This window comes from Ranitomeya variabilis, chromosome 3, assembly GCF_051348905.1.
Source record: "Ranitomeya variabilis isolate aRanVar5 chromosome 3, aRanVar5.hap1, whole genome shotgun sequence".
Taxonomy (NCBI): Eukaryota; Metazoa; Chordata; class Amphibia; order Anura; family Dendrobatidae; genus Ranitomeya; species Ranitomeya variabilis.
Window position 1 is genome coordinate 151,634,484 of NC_135234.1, and position 19,444 is coordinate 151,653,927.

General features: G+C 42.8%; 1 protein-coding gene across 1 annotated transcript in view; it reads right to left on the minus strand.

Moving 5' to 3' along the window:
- The window catches only part of ANOS1 (anosmin 1), a 307,265-nt gene that overhangs the window by 53,824 nt on the left and 233,997 nt on the right, over positions 1-19,444 (minus strand). Inside the window, exons 7-8 of the mRNA XM_077294730.1 lie at positions 16,308-16,513; positions 15,927-16,071 (exon numbers count right to left, since the gene is read on the minus strand). Coding sequence (XP_077150845.1) covers positions 15,927-16,071; positions 16,308-16,513 — 351 coding nt within the window. The remainder of the gene's footprint in view (positions 1-15,926; positions 16,072-16,307; positions 16,514-19,444) is intronic.

Sequence of the window (19,444 nt, forward strand, 5' to 3'; positions counted from 1 at the left end):
AAGTTCATGGGGTATGAATACATTTTAAAAGCACTGTAAGTAACTTTTACAGCCCAATGAATATTTTTTTTAGATGTTTTCCTAAATCCATCCCAAATAGGTTAGTTTTCCAGTTTTCAGTACATGATATAGCAAACTACAACTCAACGCACAAAGAGCAAGTATCCTAATAAAGGTAAAGGGATAAATCTAAAGGGATAAGAAAAATAATGTAATGGAAAGGGGTTAAGACAAGACTTGAAACTCCTGGGTCATAATGCAGAATTTATATAGTACTGGCCTCCCTATATGGATTTCAATGGACTTTTAAGCTTCCAGAATCTAATACCAAATACATTACTGGGTCCCCTAAGTGTCATGTGTAATTTAGTACAAAAGTCTCCTTATATGACCTCAAGGAAACTTTTGGAGTCACTTAGGCTTCTGGGTCAAAGTGTGCTATGCACTTCCTATAATATATTCCTGTGTTTTGGCTAAATCTGGATTTAGTTACTTAACCTGAAGTTTAACTTCAATTTTCAATATTTATGTTTACAAAATGTAGAGACCCTGCCATGTTCTATACATTATAGCCTTACCTTTCACTGATGTTTAATCATAACCAGAAAAGTAACTGAGTAGTCTACAAGACATCATAAATATATGCAAGAATGCAATTTTCATCAGCCATGAAGTAAGGTACTACCCTCATAAGGACCAAGTGCCATATATTTATAGAGCCTGTTCTTGGGCTTTAATCCCACGTTATTGATAACTAAGATGCAGGGGCTAGGGGTCCAGCAATCAAGCAGAAGCTAACTAGGTCTCCAGCTGTCAGGCACAGTTGGTTAGCCCAGAGGAGAAGACAGAAATGGTTTATTTCCACTTCTGTCTTCTATTTCACCAGCTGCACAGCGCATTGCTAATCCTTCTGTAATACCTGGCAATCAAATAATCAGTTCTGCTGGTGACTTATGTCACAGTAGTGAGCTATTTTTTTCCCATAATTGGAGCCTTTATGGAACGCTCAGTAATAGTAGAAAAATGAACAATAAAGTAAAAAGAAAATATTCATTGATAATCTTTATTGAAAAAAAAATTATATCAAAATACTCAGATCAAAAAAGTGTAAATGGTTAAAAAATAATAAAAAATAAAGAAAAACAATGAAATAAATATGAAAAACAATTTGCAAGCACCTCAGTGAAAGAAATTTAAAAATTCATGGCTGCTAAAATGTGGTGAGCCAAAAGCTAAAAAAGTTAAATAATCGGACGGTCATTATTGACTTTTTAGGCTGGGACATTAAAATGATAACACTGTGCTCTTTGGTTGACAGTGATGGACAGAAAGTAAATATTAGTTGACTGCACTATTAGGCTATGTTCCCACGATGAGCTTTTGGTGCATTTTTGAAGCTGCATAATATTGCTGTGTCAAAAATGCAGCATCTTACAGTTATATCAAAATGGATGGAATTTATAGAAATCTTATGCCCACTGTTCTTTTTTTTTACTCAGCGTACATTAACCTGCAGTGCTTGTTTAAAATCTGCAGCACGTCAACTTCCCTTGACAGCATGTTGAGATTTCTGTGCGGAATTTCCCTATAGACTTGCATTAGATGCAGAAAATCTACAGGTAAAAAACGCACATGCATTTTAAGTAGGGTTAAGCGACTTTTACTTTTTCAGGATCGAGTCGGGTTTCGCGAAACCCGACTTTGTCAAAAGTCGGGTCGGGTGAAATCGGCCGATTATTGCAAAAAGTCGGGGATCCGACCGAAACACGAAACCCAATGCAAGTCAATGGAGAATCAAAGTCGGCAGTGAGTGGAGGACAGGAAAACACCAACAGAGCCCATTTTAATGCCAAAAACATCAATTCTTGTTACTTAAGCTTGTCAATCTTAATTTACCTTACAATAATAGGTAGCCATTGAAAATTTGGGGGTCATTTGGCAACAGTTGTGGGGGGAGTAGGGCTGGCTCAAGTTTTTTGTGGGCCCAGGAAACGCGGACTACGTCACGGCGGTGGAGCAGGGAGAGGTAAGTATTTCAACTTTGCAAGTGCTGTGATCCTGAGCAAGCAGGGGGGGCACACTCGTTCGCATTGCCACTGGCACAGGGCCCCTCAAAGTACGGCGTTGTGATTGACGACGGGGGCGCCTCCCACCGGCAGAGACACTTTTGCCTACTATGAGGGGCCCTGTGCCAGTGACGTCGCCAACGAGTATGCCCCCCCACCTGTTGAAGGAACCTGCACTTTCATCTGCACCTTCCTCTTTGTCCCCGTGTAAGGTGGTATAGTATGCGGGAAGGGGAACGAGACTTTCTGCAGGGTCAGATACTGGCTATGTAGAGTGCAAGGGGAATGTAGTGGTCTGGGTCAATGTACCGGCAGACTCATCTAGCAGTGGCTGGGCAATGGGCAGGATGAGGAGGAAACACAGATATAGGCCCAAAGAATAAAGTAGGCTCAATGCAGTTTAAAATGGGTAACAGGGGTACACAGGCAGCACTGGTTTGGTCAGCAGAGGACGATTGATAGGAGTGGCACAGACAGACTTACTAGGCCTAAAATAAAAAAAAGTTGGCTCAATGCAGTTTAATATGGGTAACAGGGGTACACAGGCAGCACTGGTTTGGTCAGCGGAGGACGATTGCTAGGAGTGGCGCAGACAGACTTACTAGGCCTATAATAAAAAAGTTAGCTCAATGCAGTTCAAAATGGGTAACGGGTACACAGGCAGCATTGTTTTGGTCAGCGGAGGACGATTAGTAGGAGTGGCGCAGACAGACTTACTAGGCCTAAAATAAAAAAGTTGGCTCAATGCAGTTTAAAATGGGTAACAGGGGTACACAGGCAGCGCTGGTTTGGTCAGTGGAGGATGATTGCTAGGAGTGGCGCAGACAGACTTACTAGGCCTAAAATAAAAAAGTTGGCTCAATGCAGTTCTAAACTGGTAACAGGAGTAAACTGGTGGCACTGCTTTGTTCAGTGGAGGACAACTGGAATAAGTGGCTGACACAGTACATTGGCCTAAATAGTAAAGCGGACTAAATGTCTGCAAAAAAAATGTTCATAAATAAACAGGTGGCAAAGCAACGTTCAGGGGTGGGTTCCTCTGCTGAGTAACAGATAGTGGTAGTTCGCGCACAGTATTCACAGGTCAAAATGGAGGGCATGGTCCCTGTATATATTTACTATCATCTCTCAATTTGTATTGGCAGTGCCATTGAAGGATTTAACAGCACTGACTAAACAGCGGTGGAGCACTGTTTGAGCTTGGGGGAACACTCTCTCGTGGGTGGCGGTACTGGCCCAGGGCCCCTCATATTACGACGGTGTGTCTGACATTGGGTGTGCACCCCCACCGCCAGAGACACTTAATTGTACTATGAGGGACCCTGTGCCAGTGCCGTCGGCCAAAAGTGGGCACACCCACCTGTCCAGGCAAACGGCACTCGCACGAGTGCTTGCACCAAGTGGTGACCACGGGCCTGTGGGGGGAGTCAGCCCACTTAGGGAGGTGCTAAAAATGGCCTATGGTGGACATTCATCAGCAGCAAATGGAGGAATTGGAGCAGTCAGTAAGAGGAGTCCAAAAGCAAGACCTTTTTAAAGGAAAGCTACGTGTCAGCAGGGGAAGGTGGGGCAAAAGAATTTGAAATCCATGATTGGTTCATTTTAATGAAGGTTAGATCATCAACATTTTGGGTAGCCAGATGTGTCCTTTTTTTGGTCAGTATTGAACCAGCAGCACTGAAGACTCTTTTTGATAGCACACTGGCAGCAGGGCAAGCGAGCTCCTGTAATGCATATTCTGCCAATTCAGGCCAGGTGTCTAGTTTAGATGCCCAGTAATCAAAGGGGAATGAACTGTGAGGGAGAACATTGATAAAGGAGGAAAAGTAGTTTGCAACCATACTGGACAAATGCTGTCTCCTGTCACTTTGAATCGATGCAGCTGTCCCTGTCGTGTCAGCGGTAATTGAAAAATCACTCCACAACCTTGTCATAAAACCCCTCTGTCCAACGCCACTTCGGATTTCTGCACCGCTAGCACCTCTGCCATGTGGCCCCCTACGGCTCGTGTGAGAACCATCACCGCCGCTGTGTGCTGGGAATGCCAGAGCCAAACGGTCTACAAGAGTTGCTTGTTTGGTAGCCAATATTTGCTCTAGGTTCTCATGTGGCATGATATTTTGCAATTTCCCTTTGTAGCGTGGATCCAGTAGGCAGGCCAACCAGTAATCGTCATCGGTCATCATTTTGACAATGCAGGGGTCCCTTTTTAGGATACGCAAGGCATACTCAGCCATGTGGGCCAATGTTCCAGGTGTCAATTCACTGCTTCTGCTGGGTTGAGGAGCACTTTCTTGCAACACAAGTGTCCCGCAAGAAACCTGTACCAGACCTTGCAACGGCACCAGTTTCTATTGCCCCCTGAGAAGCTCCCTCCTCCCATACATATTCATCCCCATCATCCTCCTCCTCATCCTCTTCGTCCGCCACCTCGTCCTGGACAGTTCCCTGACCAGACAATGGCTGACTGTCATCAAGGCTTCCCTCCTCGGCTGCAGATGCCTGCTCTTTAATGTGCGTCAAACTTTGCATCAGCAGACGCATAAGTGGGATGCTCATGCTTATGATGGCGTCATCTGCACTTACCAGCCGTGTGCATTCCTCAAAACACTGAAGGACTTGACAGAGGTCTTGTAGCTTCGACCTCTGCACACCAGACAACTCCATGTCAGCCATCCAACTGCCTGCCCGTGTATGCGTATCCTCCCACAAATAAATGACAGCACGCCTCTGTTCACACAGCCTCTGAACCATGTGCAGTGTGGAGTTCCACCTTGTTGCAACATCTATAATTAGGCGCTGCTGTGGAAGATTTAGCGATCGCTGATGGTTCAGCATACGGCTGGAGTGTACGGGCGACCGGCGGATGTGCGAACAAAGTTTTTGCACCTTCAGGAGCAGGGCTGGTAACTCAGGATAATTTTTCAGGAAGCACTGCACCACCAGGTTTAACGTGTGACCCAAGCAAGGTATGTGTTTAAGTTGTGAAAGGGCTATGGCAGCCAAAAAATTCCTTCCGTTATCACTGAATACCTTGCCTGCCTCAAGATGTACACTGCCCAGCCATGACTCACTTTCTTGCTGCAAGAACTCAGCCAGTACTTCCACGGTGTGTCTGTTGTCGCTCAAACACTTCATTTCCAACACAGCCTGCTGATGCTTACCACTAGCTGTTCCATAATGAGACACCTCGTGTGCAACACTGGCAGCTGCGGATGGAGTTGCCAGGCGACTACGCTCTGTGGACGAGCTGTCGCTTCTGGAGGAGGAGGAGGAGGGGTGTTGAACGCCTACTGCCAACTGTTTCCTAGACCGTGGGCTAGGCAGAACTGTCCCACTATGGCTGTCCCCGTGGACCCTGCATCCACCACATTAACCCAGTGCGCCGTGATGGACACGTAACGTCCCTGGCCATGCCTACTGGTCCATGCATCTGTGGTGAGGTGCACCTTTCCACTGACAGACTGCCTCAGTGCATGGACAATGCGGTCTTTGACATGCTGGTGGAGGGCTGGGATGGCTTTTCTCGCAAAGAAGTGTCGACTGGGTAGGTCATAGCGTGGTACTGCGTAGGCCATCAGGTCTTTGAAAGCTTTGCTTTTGACCAACCGGTAGGGCATCATCTCTAACGAGATTAATCTGGCAATGTGGGCGTTCAAACCCTGTGTACGTGGATGAGAGGATGAGTACTTTCTTTTCCTCAAGAGAGTCTCTTCTAGGGTGAGCTGGACAGGAGACCTGCAGATGGTGGAACTAGCAGTGGTGGCGGGGGTAGACATGGCGGATTGAGAGACAGTAGGTGATGTTGGCCTACATACAGTGCTTCCTACAAATAACCTTCTGATTCCCTGCCTGCTTTGGCCTTGCAACAATCCCTGCACATTTGCTGCTGGTGGTGTCCGAACTGGTGGGCTTACAGTGAGGGAAGCAATGTAGTGTTGCTGACTACCTTCATTCTGACCAGGTGCACCAACGGTAAAGGACGTTTGGTAATTAGTCCAGGCTTGCAAATGCATGCTGTTTAAATGTCTACGCATGCACGTTGTATTTAAATTTTGAAGAATCTTCCCTCTGCTAAAGGTCTTTGAGCATTTTTTACAGATCACTTTAGACTGATCATTGGGATCTTGGTCAAAAAAATGCCACACTGCACTCTTTATACTATGGAATTCCTTTGCAGGCATTGCACGCTGTGCAACTTTCAGTGGTTGGCCACGCTGTCCTAAAACTGTTTTTGTCACACGTTTTGGGCCTGATACGGGCCTGGCTGATGACAGCTGTTGCGATGTAGATTGGGGTTGCTGCGGATAACCCTCCTCCGCTTGTGAGCTAGTGCCAGCGGCACCCTCTTCCCCCAATGGCTGCCAATCTGGGTCAAGAACTGGGTCATCTATCACCTCCTCCACAATGTCATGTTCACCTTCCTCAGTGTCACCGTGTAAGCCGGTGCTATAGCGTTCGGGACAGGGGACCATAGTCTCATCAGGGTCAGATTCTGGCTCAGGAAACTGCGAGGTCAATGTAGTGATCTGAGTCAATGGAACAGCATCATAATCTAGCTGTGGCTGTGCATCAGTGCACTCCATGTCCGATTCTTCTTGACCTGGCCAGTGTACAATTTCCCTTTCTAACCCTGGCACAGTATGGGTAAAGAGCTCCATGGAGTAACCTGTAGTGTCGCCTGACGCATCCTTCACTTTTGGTTTGGGAGAAGGACACAAGGAAACATCTTTTTCCAGACTGGAAGCATCCACTGACGACTGGCTGCTCTTAGATTTTGAACTTTGGGAAGAGGAGTCGAAAGAGCTAGAGGCTGAGTCAGCAAGGAAAGACAAAACTTTTTCCTGCTGCTCCGGCTTTAAAAGCTGTTTTCTTACTCCCAGGTAAGGGAGCCTTCGAGGCCTTGTATAGCCAGACGATGACGCAGGCTCAACACCTCCAGCCTTAGGTGCTACTGTGCTTTTGCCACTACCACCAGATGCAGCACGACCACCACCACCATCAGTACTAGCTGGCAACCCCCGCCCACGGCCTCTTCCACCAGACTTCCTCATTTTTGGGGGGGAGACACTGAACCACAACTCTGGCCCAGTGGTATAACACAACACTATGAACATGGCAGAAAGTGGCTGCCTGATATACGACACACTAGCAGTACAGCAGAATATAAACTGTGTGAGAATTACTATCTCACTTTTGGGGGGAGACACTGAACCACAACTCTGGCCCAGTGGTATAACACAACACTATGAACGTGGCAGAAAGTGGCTGCCTGATATATGACGCACTAGCAGTACTGCAGAATATAAACTGTGTGAGAAATACTATCTCACTTTTGGGGGGAGACACTGAACCACAACTCTGGCCCAGTGGTATAACACACCACTATGAACGTGGCAGAAAGTGGCTGCCTGATATATGACGCACTAGCAGTACTGCAGAATATAAACTGTGTGAGAAATACTATCTCACTTTTGGGGGGAGACACTGAACCACAACTCTGGCCCAGTGGTATAACACAACACTATGAACGGGGCAGAAAGTGGCTGCCTGATATATGACGCACTAGCAGTACTGCAGAATATAAACTGTGTGAGAAATACTATCTCACTTTTGGGGGGAGACACTGAACCACAACTCTGACCCAGTGGTATAACACACCACTATGAACGTGGCAGAAAGTGGCTGCCTGATATATGACGCACTAGCAGTACTGCAGAATATAAACTGTGTGATAAATACTATCTCACTTTTGGGGGGAGACACTGAACCACAACTCTGGCCCAGTGGTATAACACAACACTATGAACGGGGCAGAAAGTGGCTGTAATTATTATAGAAAAAAAAATAACAAGCTTCCTACAATGATCTCAGGGCAAGTATGGCAGCAATAAAAAGGACTGCTGAACAAAAAAATTGGTAGACAAATAAACAAGACAGGTAACTGTGCAGAAAGGAGCAACAGGATTTTTGCTTTGAAAAAAGCAGTTGGTTTGCACAGCACCGTGCACACAGCTATGCAGCTGCTGCACTAAAATACGACCTCCACTGTCCCTGCACAAAAAGGTGGTGTGGGACAGTGAAAATCGCTCCAGCACAAGCGGTTTGGGGGGTTTATATTTCCTCCCTAACTCTGTCCCTGCTTCTGACTAACTGCAGCAAACTCTCCCTATGCTCAGATCGGCAGAAGTAAGATGGTGGTCGGCGTGCACGCCCCTTTATAGCCCCTGTGATGCCACAGACAGCAAGCCAATCACTGCCATGCCCTTGTCTAAGATGGTGGGGACAGAGACCTATGTCATCACGCTGCCCACACTCTGCGTCCTCCTTCATTGGATGAAAAACGTCTGTAACAGCATCATACGAAACGCGACTTTGGCGCTCTGATCGTGTACCGCATGGCCGATCCCACACTAGGATCGGTTCGGGTTTCATGAAACCCGACTTTGCCTAAAAGTCGGTGATTTCTGAAAATGACCGATCCGTTTCGCTCAACCCTAATTTTAAGTACTTTTCCTCAGTGGAAACACATAAAAAATGCATGAAATTCACATCTAAATATATTAGTAAAGTTTTGTCAAAGTCAAGTACCATAATAAATAAAAAAAACTAGCAGCTTTATTTAAAGCATGAGAAAAAAAAGAGAGACAAAAAACAGTCAAAAAAGTGCTAAAAATACAAGTTAACCCATTACTTGCCAAATTATCAATTTCCATTTTTTTTATGACATATTTTTAATGATTTTGGTCCTAATGAATCAGAAACATAATTTGCAAAAATTTTTAAAGTATGGATTTTTCAGAAAAGGGCGTCCCAATATTCAATTAAAAATGACAATGACGTGATTTCCTATTTTGAAAACATTCATTTTACAAACACAACACAAAAAATTGGACCTAATTATAAAAATTATAAAATCTTAGTTGCTAGAAGATAAAGATTAGGCGTCCCAAAAAAAGGATATTGGTAGATAATGGGTTAAGAAACACGCACAAAAAATGCAATGAAAAAAGAAAATAACCTAATTTAAATAATAGGTGCAGAAAAGGTGCAGAAATTCTGTAGTGTCAAAAACTCACCAAAAGCTAATTGTGGGATTTATACCTGATTTAGATGTTAATAGTTAGTACAAATTTTCATCTACTGTAAAGGTAAAATAAGAGAAATGAACTGGAATATAAGCTCAAATGCATGCAACGTGTAGGCGCGTGTTCACATTGACCATTAGACAAAACCTTTCTATTGCTTAGTGTTCAATAGTTGGGGCCCTGGTCCTGCTCAGCCCTTATTCCTATTCATTTTCTTTGACATATGGTAAGTAGTGTTGAGCGATACCGTCCGATACTTGAAAGTATCGGTATCGGAAAGTATCGGCCGATACCGGCAAAGTATCGGATCTAATCCGATACCGATACCCGATACCAATACAAGTCAATGGGACTCAAGTATCGGACGGTATCCCTGATGGTTCCCAGGGTCTGAAGGAGAGGAAACTCTCCTTCAGGCCCTGGGAACCATATTAATGTGTAAAAGAAATAATTAAAATAAAAAATATTGCTATACTCACCTCTCCGACGCAGCCTGGACCTCACCGAGGGAACCGGCAGCGTTCTTTTCTTAAAATGCGCGCTTTTCCTTCCTTCCGTGACGTCATGGCTTGTGATTGGTTGCGTGCCGCCCATGTGGCCGCGACGCGACCAATCACAGCAAGCCGTGACGTAATTTTCAGGTCCTTCTAGGCATTCAGTATTTTAAAATTACGTTCCGGCTTTGTGATTCACAGCCGTGACGTCACGGGAGGCAGGAGACGCGCGCATTTTAAAATGCGCGCGTGTCCAGCCTCCCGTGACATCACGGCTTGTGATTGGTCGCGTCGCCCATGTGGCCGCGATGCAACCAATCACAGCAAGCCGTGACGTAATTTCAGGTCCTTCAGGATTTTAAAATTACGTTCTGGCTTGTGATTGGTCGCGTCGCGGTCACATGGGCGACGCGACCAATCACAAGCCGTGACGTCACGGGAGGCTGGACACGCGCGCATTTTAAAATGCGCGCGTCTCCTGCCTCCCGTGACGTCACGGCTTGTGATTGGTCGCGTCGCCCATGTGACCGCGACGCGACCAATCACAAAGCCGGAATGTAATTTTAAAATACTGAATGCCTAGAAGGACCTGAAAATTATGTCACGGCTTGCTGTGATTGGTCGCATCGCGGCCACATGGGCGGCACGCGACCAATCAGAAGCCGTGACGTCATGGAAGGAAGGAAAAGCGCGCATTTTAAGAAAAGAACGCTGCCGGTTCCCTCGGTGAGGTCCAGGCTGTGTCGGAGAGGTGAGTATAGCAATATTTTTTATTTTAATTCTTTCTTTTACACATTAATGTTGTTTCGATACCGATACCCGATACCACAAAAGTATCGGATCTCGGTATCGGAATTCCGATACAGCAAATATCGGCCGATACCCGATACTTGCGGTATCGGAATGCTCAACACTAATGGTAAGGTTTTAATACTAGAGGTTAGGACCATCCCGAGAATGATCACCTTGACGTGATGTGATGGCTTTTACTTTTTTTATAAAAACAATGTTAACCAAGCACCCTATGTTATTTTCATATAGTATTTTTTTTACTGTAGGCTATTTGCTTATTTTCTTTATACCTTAGGTTTTGTCTGCAGTGGCTAGTGTGAACATGCGCCTACACTTTGCATGCATGCCAACTTATATATCATGTGAGAGTCATAGAACAAACGCGGCAGCACTCACCGATCCTGCAGTCAAAGTTTCCTTTATTGAAGCTTGCAAAGAAACATCTTCACGGCTCGGGGGAGTGAAACGGTAACAGGAGTGTGCAGGGTGACTCTCACATGATTTTACTCTTCATATCACGCGAGCACCTCCGTTTAACCATGGGGTTACCTATTATCCTGTCATTAGTACATGGTTGACATCTCTTGGACACTAGGGCTGTGCTGCTCTACTATTTACTTCGGTTGTTCAAATTATATATCAGTTAATTTCTTTTGGTTTTGCTTTAGGTTTATGCACTGAGTGCAAATAAGGGCTGGGCCTCCCTTTTCTTTGAGCTTGACATTTCGTTCATATAGCTTCTCATGGCTAGGTGTCAAATAGTCGGTGTCCCGGTCCTTACTGTCCCTTATTCACATTTGCATCATTTGACATAGGGTAAAGCTTTAATACTAAAGGATAGGACCATACCTTATATGCTCACCTTGACATGGTGGGATGGCTTTTACATTTATTTATGAAAACGATATTAATTAAATACCCTATGTTATTTTTGTGCACTATTGCTATTTGTGTTTTTACCGCAGGGTATTTGCTCATTTTGTTTTTTCTTAGGTTTTGTCTACTGTAAAGTTAGTAAATTGTGGTAATTGAATTGCTGGGGCCCCAACCAATCACCAGAAATAAATTCCTAAATCCAATATTAATGGAGCAGTGGTCAACCATGCATGCTGCCACTCCATTTACTATCTAGGGTACTGCTGCAGATAGCCAAGTATAGCAGAATACAGTATCACAAAATATTGTTTTTAAGAGTTGTTCATCTTGCCATCTTAATATGTTTGTAATCCACAGTTTTCACTTCTACAGTTTGTAAATATCCCTACTAATCAGTAGTGGTGGTTTTTGGCTTTCTGACACAGCTTCATAGGTTACAAAGAGAAGGCTGAGATACAGTTGTGCTCAAAAGTATACATACCTTGGCAGAATTTTTGATTTCTTGGCCTTTTTTCAGAGAATATCAATGATAACACCAAAACTTTTTCTCCACTCATGGTTAGTGGTTGGGTGAAGCCATTTATTGTCAAACTACTGTGTTTTCTCTTTTTAAATCATAATGACAACCCAAAACATCCAAATGACCATGATCAAAAGTTCACATACCCCATTTCTTAATACCGTGTATTGCTCCCTCTAATATCAATGACAGCTTGAAGTCTTTTGTGGTAGCTGCAAATGAGGTTCTTTATTTTCTCAGATGGTAAAGCTTCCCACTCTTCATGGCAAAAAGCCTCCAGTTCCTGTAAATTCTTGGGTTGTCTAGGATGAACAGAACCCTTGTGATCTCCCCAGAGTGGCACAATGATATTGAGGTCAGGAGACTGAGATGGCCAATCCAGAACCTTTACTTTGTTCCGCTGTAGCCAATAACAGGTCAACTTCTTTCATGGCAGCTCAGAACAACCCATCTGCTCCTTCGTTTTTTGCATTGACATGATATTGTCAGATGGCAATAACAAAACATCTAATCCACACAGGCCAAAAAAATCAAACCATAGATGTCCACAAATTAAGTTTTGTGTAATAATGAGAATTGGCACAGGGAAAAAGTAATGAACATGCTAACTGAAATGTAATTAATAATTTGTATAAAAGCCGTTGGTGATGACAGCGTCAAGATGCCTCCTGTATGGAGAAAATAGTTGCGTGCATTGCTCAGATGTGATTTTGGTTCTTCCACATAAATATTCTTCAAATCCTGTAGGTTCCATGAGCTTCTTCTATGAACTCTCAGCTTTAGTTCCTTCCACAAATTTTCTATTTGATTTAGGTCAGGTGATTGGAAGGACCATTCTAGCAGCTTTATTTTATTCCTCTGAAATCTGAAATCAATGGAGAGATTCCTTGGCTGTGTGTTTAGATCATTGTCTTGCTGAAATTTCCACCCTTGTTTCATCTTCAACATTCTGATAGATGAAGCTATTTTCTTTCAAGAATGTCTCTGTACATTTGTCCATTTATCCTTCCTTCAATTACATGAAGTATGCTGAAAAACAGCCTTACACCATGATGTTCCCTCCTCCAAACTTCCCTGTTGGTACAGGTGCATCTCACAAAATTAGAATATCATCAAAAAGTTAATTTACTTCAGCTCTTCATTACAAAAAGTGAAACTCATATATTATATAGAGTTATTACAAACAGAGTGATCTATTTCTGTTTATTTATGTTAATGTTGATGATTATGGCTTATAGCCAATGAAAACCCAAAAGACATTATCTAAGTAAATTAGAATACTTTATAACACCAGCTTGAAAAAACGATTTTAAAATCCAAAATGTTGGTCTACTGAAATGTATGTTCAGTAAATTAACTCAATACTTGGTTGGGGCTCCTTTTGCATCAATTACTGCATCAATGCAACATGGCATGGAGGCAATCAGCCTGTGGCACTGCCGAGGTGTTATGGAAGAACAGGTTGCTTTGATAGCAACATTTAGCTCATATGCATTGTTGGGTCTGCTGTCTCTCATCTACCTCTTGACAACACCCCATAGATTCTCTATGGGGTTATGGTTAGGTGAGTTTGCTGGCCAATCAAGCACAGTGAAACTGTTGTTTTTAAACCAGGAATTAGTACTTTTGGCAGTGTGGACAGGTGCCAAGTCCTGCTGAAGAAAGACATTTCCATCTCCAAAAAGCTTGTCAGCAGAAGGAAGCATGAAGTGCACTAAAATTTCTTGGTAGATGGCTGTGCTGACTTTGGTCTTGATAAAACATATTGGACCTACACCAGCACATGACATGGCTCCTGAAACAATCATTGATTGTGGATCCTTCCCAGCCTGAGACCAGCCATCAGCCACCCCAGAAATTGCGCATTCATTAGATGAGCCAATTCTGGCTCTTAGCTTCAGCTCTTCATCTGGGAAATAGTTTTGGTGTTGATGTCAGCTGTGTAATGTCTGCTGACATCAAGCCCAGGGTTTATTATTGGAGATGTGTCTGTCAGACATCCCCATTACTAACACTGTAGTTAAAAAAAGAAACACACACAGAAAGATCCTTTATTTGTAAAAATCGCTCCCTAACAAATTCCCTGTTTTACGCATGTATTAGCTACTGCTGGGTCTCACGCTGTACTTCGCAGGACCCAGTCGCTGTAAACTGAGGTGAAATCAGTAAGGTTACCTCAGTTCTCCGCGGCTGGTTCTCACAAGGGCAGCGCAAGTGGCGTACTGATGACTGGTGACATCACCACTCTTCTTTTCGGCTGTCGTAATGCCCTCATGGGAAACGACCACTGTGAACTGATGTAGCTATACTGACATCACCTCAGTTCACAGTGGCCGGGTTTTGGAAGTAGAGAATGAGACCCAGCAGAGGCTGCTGCTCTGGTCTATGGAACTTCGTTCTCTTTGCATGTAATTCATTTTTAAATATATCTCTTTGAAATCTGATTAATCTTTTATAATCACCCTGTATTATTATCCTATGTGAGATAGTGCTCCCTGAGTGTGTTGGGGGACACTCACTTGGCAATGGGATTAAAGCAGTCAGGCACGATTTCTCACAAAAACAGTCTATTCCAGTTTATTTAGACTCATAAACCGCATCACAAACAGTTCATTACATACATTAATGGAACACATTAACCAACAGTCTGTTCCAATGGCAGATACCTCTCTGCCCGCAACCCCTTTTATCTGGAGTTACCTTACAGGAGCTCCTGCTCCACACACTGACTCCTGTCAGTCCTGGTTCCCAGGGAAGCTGCCTAACAGGGATAACCATCCTTGTGACCAGGGAACTTCAGATAGTTCAGACCAGCAGAAGGAATGATAGGTTCCCCAATACAGTAGCCATCACAGGCTCTGAAGATATGGCCTCTCCGTGTGCTATCCAAGAAGTCCAGTCCTTGGCACTTCCAACACACAGGCCTTCAGTCTATAGTCTCACCAGGTGCTTCCAGGAATCCAGTCCACTCCTGGACATTCCAACACACAGGCCATCCAGGACTTTACCCACTGACCATTCTGGTCCATAAACTCTCTGAACATGTGACCAAAACACTGGTCAAATTATGTACCTGTAACCAACCTCATAAGTGGGAGGTGTGTGTGGTTAGTCAGTCCAGCCCAGTTCTCCAACTAACCCTGTAAGCCTCCCTTTAAAGCTACACAAATATTTGTGTGACTACAGGTTCCAGAACAACAATACTGGCTTACAGCGCAGACTCCCTCTGCGACACATACCGGCCATTTACAATCATGCCGGACCCTGTTTCACAAATACAGCTATGCCCCCATGCATATGCTGAGGAGCCCACCCAGCACTCTCTTGCTGCATCATGGGTCACTGCACCACACCATCTACTGATCATTTTCAAGGCCATATCTTGAATATGGGATCAAGTTTTGGGCTCAACTTTTTAAAAGGATAGTGGGCAGTTAAGGTCAGTTCAAATGCCGGCAAGTAGATTATTAAATGAGATATAAGACCTCTACTATGATGAGAGTTTGGAAACGTTGGGCTCAGAGGTGATCTCATTTTTGTATATAAATACCGGTATGTATATATTATATGTGTAAAGGACTAGCATTTGACTGGCATTTGACTCAGTCCTTCCAAAAACCTTACAAAGGGCTGGAGGGCATTCATTCATTCACGCAGAAGAGAAGTAATTCCAGCTGCTAAATAAGGCAGGGTTCTTAATCTTTACAGTTAGAGCAGTCAGACTGTGGAATGCCATAACGCAGGAGGTAGTAATGGCAGACACTATAACAGAATTTAAAAAAGACTAGATGCTTTTCTCACAAAAAAGACATTGTGGGCTATAAATAATCTAGCGATAGGGAATGTACATCTGATGGAAAGAGGCTATTCTTGATGGACATGTGTCTTTCTTCAACCTATGTAACTATGCATTATACTGTTAATATCTTCTAGAATGCCTCTGTTCTTTAGTGAGCAATTGTTTATTTATAGGAGTTAAATTTAATTTTATTTTCTATTGCATCATATTTGACTCCCTCATATCAGTTATTGCAAAACCAATCATTTTATTGTATTTTATTACTGGTATCTCAGACAAACATGTACTTACTGGATGAGATGGATGGTCCGGAAGAAAAATATAAAGAGACCTTTGCACTTTTTAAACGTACTTGTCCCCAGTATGTGATAGCTTGAATCTCTACCATATAATTGCTGTTGGGCTGCAATCCATCCAAAGTCACATAGTTCTGGTTCTGAAATTCAATTAAATAATGTTACACATTATCAAAATTTGCAACAAAATATTTTAGCTTTTACTATATGAAGCAATAATTGTGCCTTGTGAAACATATGGGTATTTGGTCATCATTTGAGTTCAATATTGCATTTTGTGAAATTTTGCCCAAATAGACAAAAAAAAAGTAAGAGTAACCACACTACCGCAATAAAACAAAATGACATGAACAGCTAAGTAAATTCCTTTGTTTACCCCTTCTGTTGTCTTCCTACGCTTCTTCTTAGGTGGAACAACAGATTTGCCATGAGAGGTCCAGCTCCAGAACACTTTGTAATGATGCACAGGAATATCAGGTTCTTCTGGAAGATCCCAAGTGACCCGTAAAGTAATTGAGCCATCGTTGTTTGTTGTTGAGTTGACTACCTTAAGATTAGTTGGTGCTGGAGGAGCTGACGGATCTAGAATACAACATATTTTTTACTTTAAAGTTTCATGATGACTAAATATATATATATTTTTCTTTATATGTCATCACATAGTCACAATTTTCAATTGGGAAAGAACTAAAAGGACACTGCCATTGGAAAAATCAGAATATTTAACAAACATTATCTGAGTAGAGCTCTATGTTAAAACATAATTGCCAAATTTTCTGAATTCTCTTATTCCTACATTGCGTTTGACTTTTTGTGTGCAAACAGACCCTGTTCTTAGACAACACCCCCTTTTGGAATAGGACACACTCTGTGCCCACCTCTCGAAGGTGCCTCTAGATGTCAGAGTTGGGCATCACAGCAGAAGGAAATATTGAGGTATAGTATGGTGTTTGGGAGCTTTGACAACTGTTCCAAGAGTCCAGGAGATCTTCCCTCTTATTTAGGAGTCTGCAGAACTTTCTGGAGCTCTTGGCAAATATGAGTTAAAGTGTACCCCGTTTTAAAAGAACTTGTAAAAAAATTTGTGTGGCTTCTCCCTCCACATTCCCCTTTCCATAGAACTTTACAAACATGAACTATCATTAACCCCTTAAGCCCCGAGGGTGGTTTGCACGTTAATGACCAGGCCAATTTTTACAATTCTGACCACTGTCCCTTTATGAGGTTATAACTCTGGAACGCTTCAACGGATCTTGGCGATTCTGACATTGTTTTCTCGTGACATATTGTACTTCATGTTAGTGGTAAAATTTCTTCGATATAACTTGCGTTTATTTGTGAAAAAAACTAATATTTGGCGAAAATTTGGAAAATTTCGCAATTTTCCAACTTTGAATTTTTATGCCCTTAAATCACAGACATATGTCACACAAAATACTTAATAAATAACATTTTCCACATGTCTACTTTACATCAGCACAATTTTGGAACCAAAATTTTTTTTTGTGACGGAGTTATAAGGGTTAAAAGTTGACCAGCAATTTCTCATTTTTACAACACCATTTTTTTTTAGGGACCACATCTCATTTGAAGTCATTTTGACGGGTCTATATGATAGAAAATACCCAAGTGTGACACCATTCTAAAAACTGCACCCCTCAAGGTACTCAAAACCACTTTCAAGAAGTTTATTAACCCTTCAGGTGTTTCACAGGAATTTTTGGAATGTTTAAATAAAAATGAACATTTAACTTTTTTTCACACAAAATTTATTTCAGCTCCAATTTGTTTTATTTTACCAAGGGTAACAGGAGAAAATAGACCCCAAAAGTTGTTGTACAATTTGTCCTGAGTAAGCTGATACCCCATATGTGGGGGTAAACCACAGTTTGGGCGCATGGCAGAGCTTGGAAGCAAAGGAGCGCCATTTGACTTTTCAATGCAAAATTGACTAGAATTGAGATGGGACGCCATGTTGCATTTGGAGAGCCCCTGATGTGCCTAAACATTGAAACCCCTAACAAGTGACACCATTTTGGAAAGTAGACCCCCTAAGGAACTTATCTAGATGTGTGGTGAGCACTTTGACCCAACAAGTGCTTTACAGAAGTTTATAATGCAGAGCCGTAAAAATAAAAAATCATATTTTTTCACAAAAATGATCTTTTCACCCCCAATTTTTTATTTTCCCAAGGGTGAGAGAAGAAATTGGACCCCAAAAATTGTTGTGCAATTTGTCCTGAGTACGCTGATACCCCATATGTGGGTGTAAACCATTGTTTGGGCGCAGGGCAGAGCTCGGAAGGGAAGGAGCGCCATTTGACTTTTCAATGCAAAATTGACTGGAATTGAGATGGGACGCCATGTTGCATTTAGAGAGCCCTTGATGTGCCTAAACATTGAAACCCCTAACAAGTGACACCATTTTGGAAAGTAGACCCCCTAAGGAACTTATCTAGATGTGTGGTGAGCACTTTGACCCAACAAGTGCTTTACAGAAGTTTATAATGCAGAGCCGTAAAAATAAAAAATCATATTTTTTCACAAAAATGATCTTTTCACCCCCAATTTTTTATTTTCCCAAGGGTAAGAGAAGAAATTGGACCCCAAAAATTGTTGTGCAATTTGTCCTGAGTACACTGATACCCCATATGTGGGTGTAAACCATTGTTTGGGCGCAGGGCAGAGCTCAGAAGGGAAGGAGCGCCATTTGACTTTTCAATGCAAAATTGACTGGAATTGAGATGGGACGCCATGTTGCGTTTGGAGAGCCCCTAATGTGCCTAAACATTGAAACCCCCCACGAGTGACACCATTTTGGAAAGTAGACCCCTTAAGGAACTTATCTAGATGTGTGTTGAGCACTTTGACCCAACAAGTGCTTCACAGAAGTTTATAATGCAGAGCCGTAAAAATAAAAAATCACATTTTTTCACAAAAATGATCTTTTCACCCCCAATTTTTTATTTTCCCAAGGGTGAGAGAAGAAATTGGACCCCAAAAATTGTTGTGCAATTTGTCCTGAGTACGCTGATACCCCATATGTGGGGGTAAACCATTGTTTGGGCGCAGGGCAGAGCTCAGAAGGGAAGGAGCGCCATTTGACTTTTCAATGCAAAATTGACTGGAATTGAGATGGGACGCCATGTTGCGTTTGGAGAGCCCCTAATGTGCCTAAACATTGAAACCCCCCACGAGTGACACCATTTTGGAAAGTAGACACCTTAAGGAACTTATCTAGATGTGTGTTGAGCACTTTGACCCAACAAGTGCTTCACAGAAGTTTATAATGCAGAGCCGTAAAAATAAAAAATCATATTTTTTCACAAAAATGATCTTTTCACCCCCATTTTTTTATTTCCCCAAGGGTAAGAGAAGAAATTAGACCACAAAAGTTGTTGTGCAATTTGTCCTGAGTACGACGATACCCCATATGTGGGTGTAAACCATTGTTTGGGCGCATAGCAGAGCTCAGAAGGGAAGAAGCGCTATTTTACTTTTCAATGCAAAATT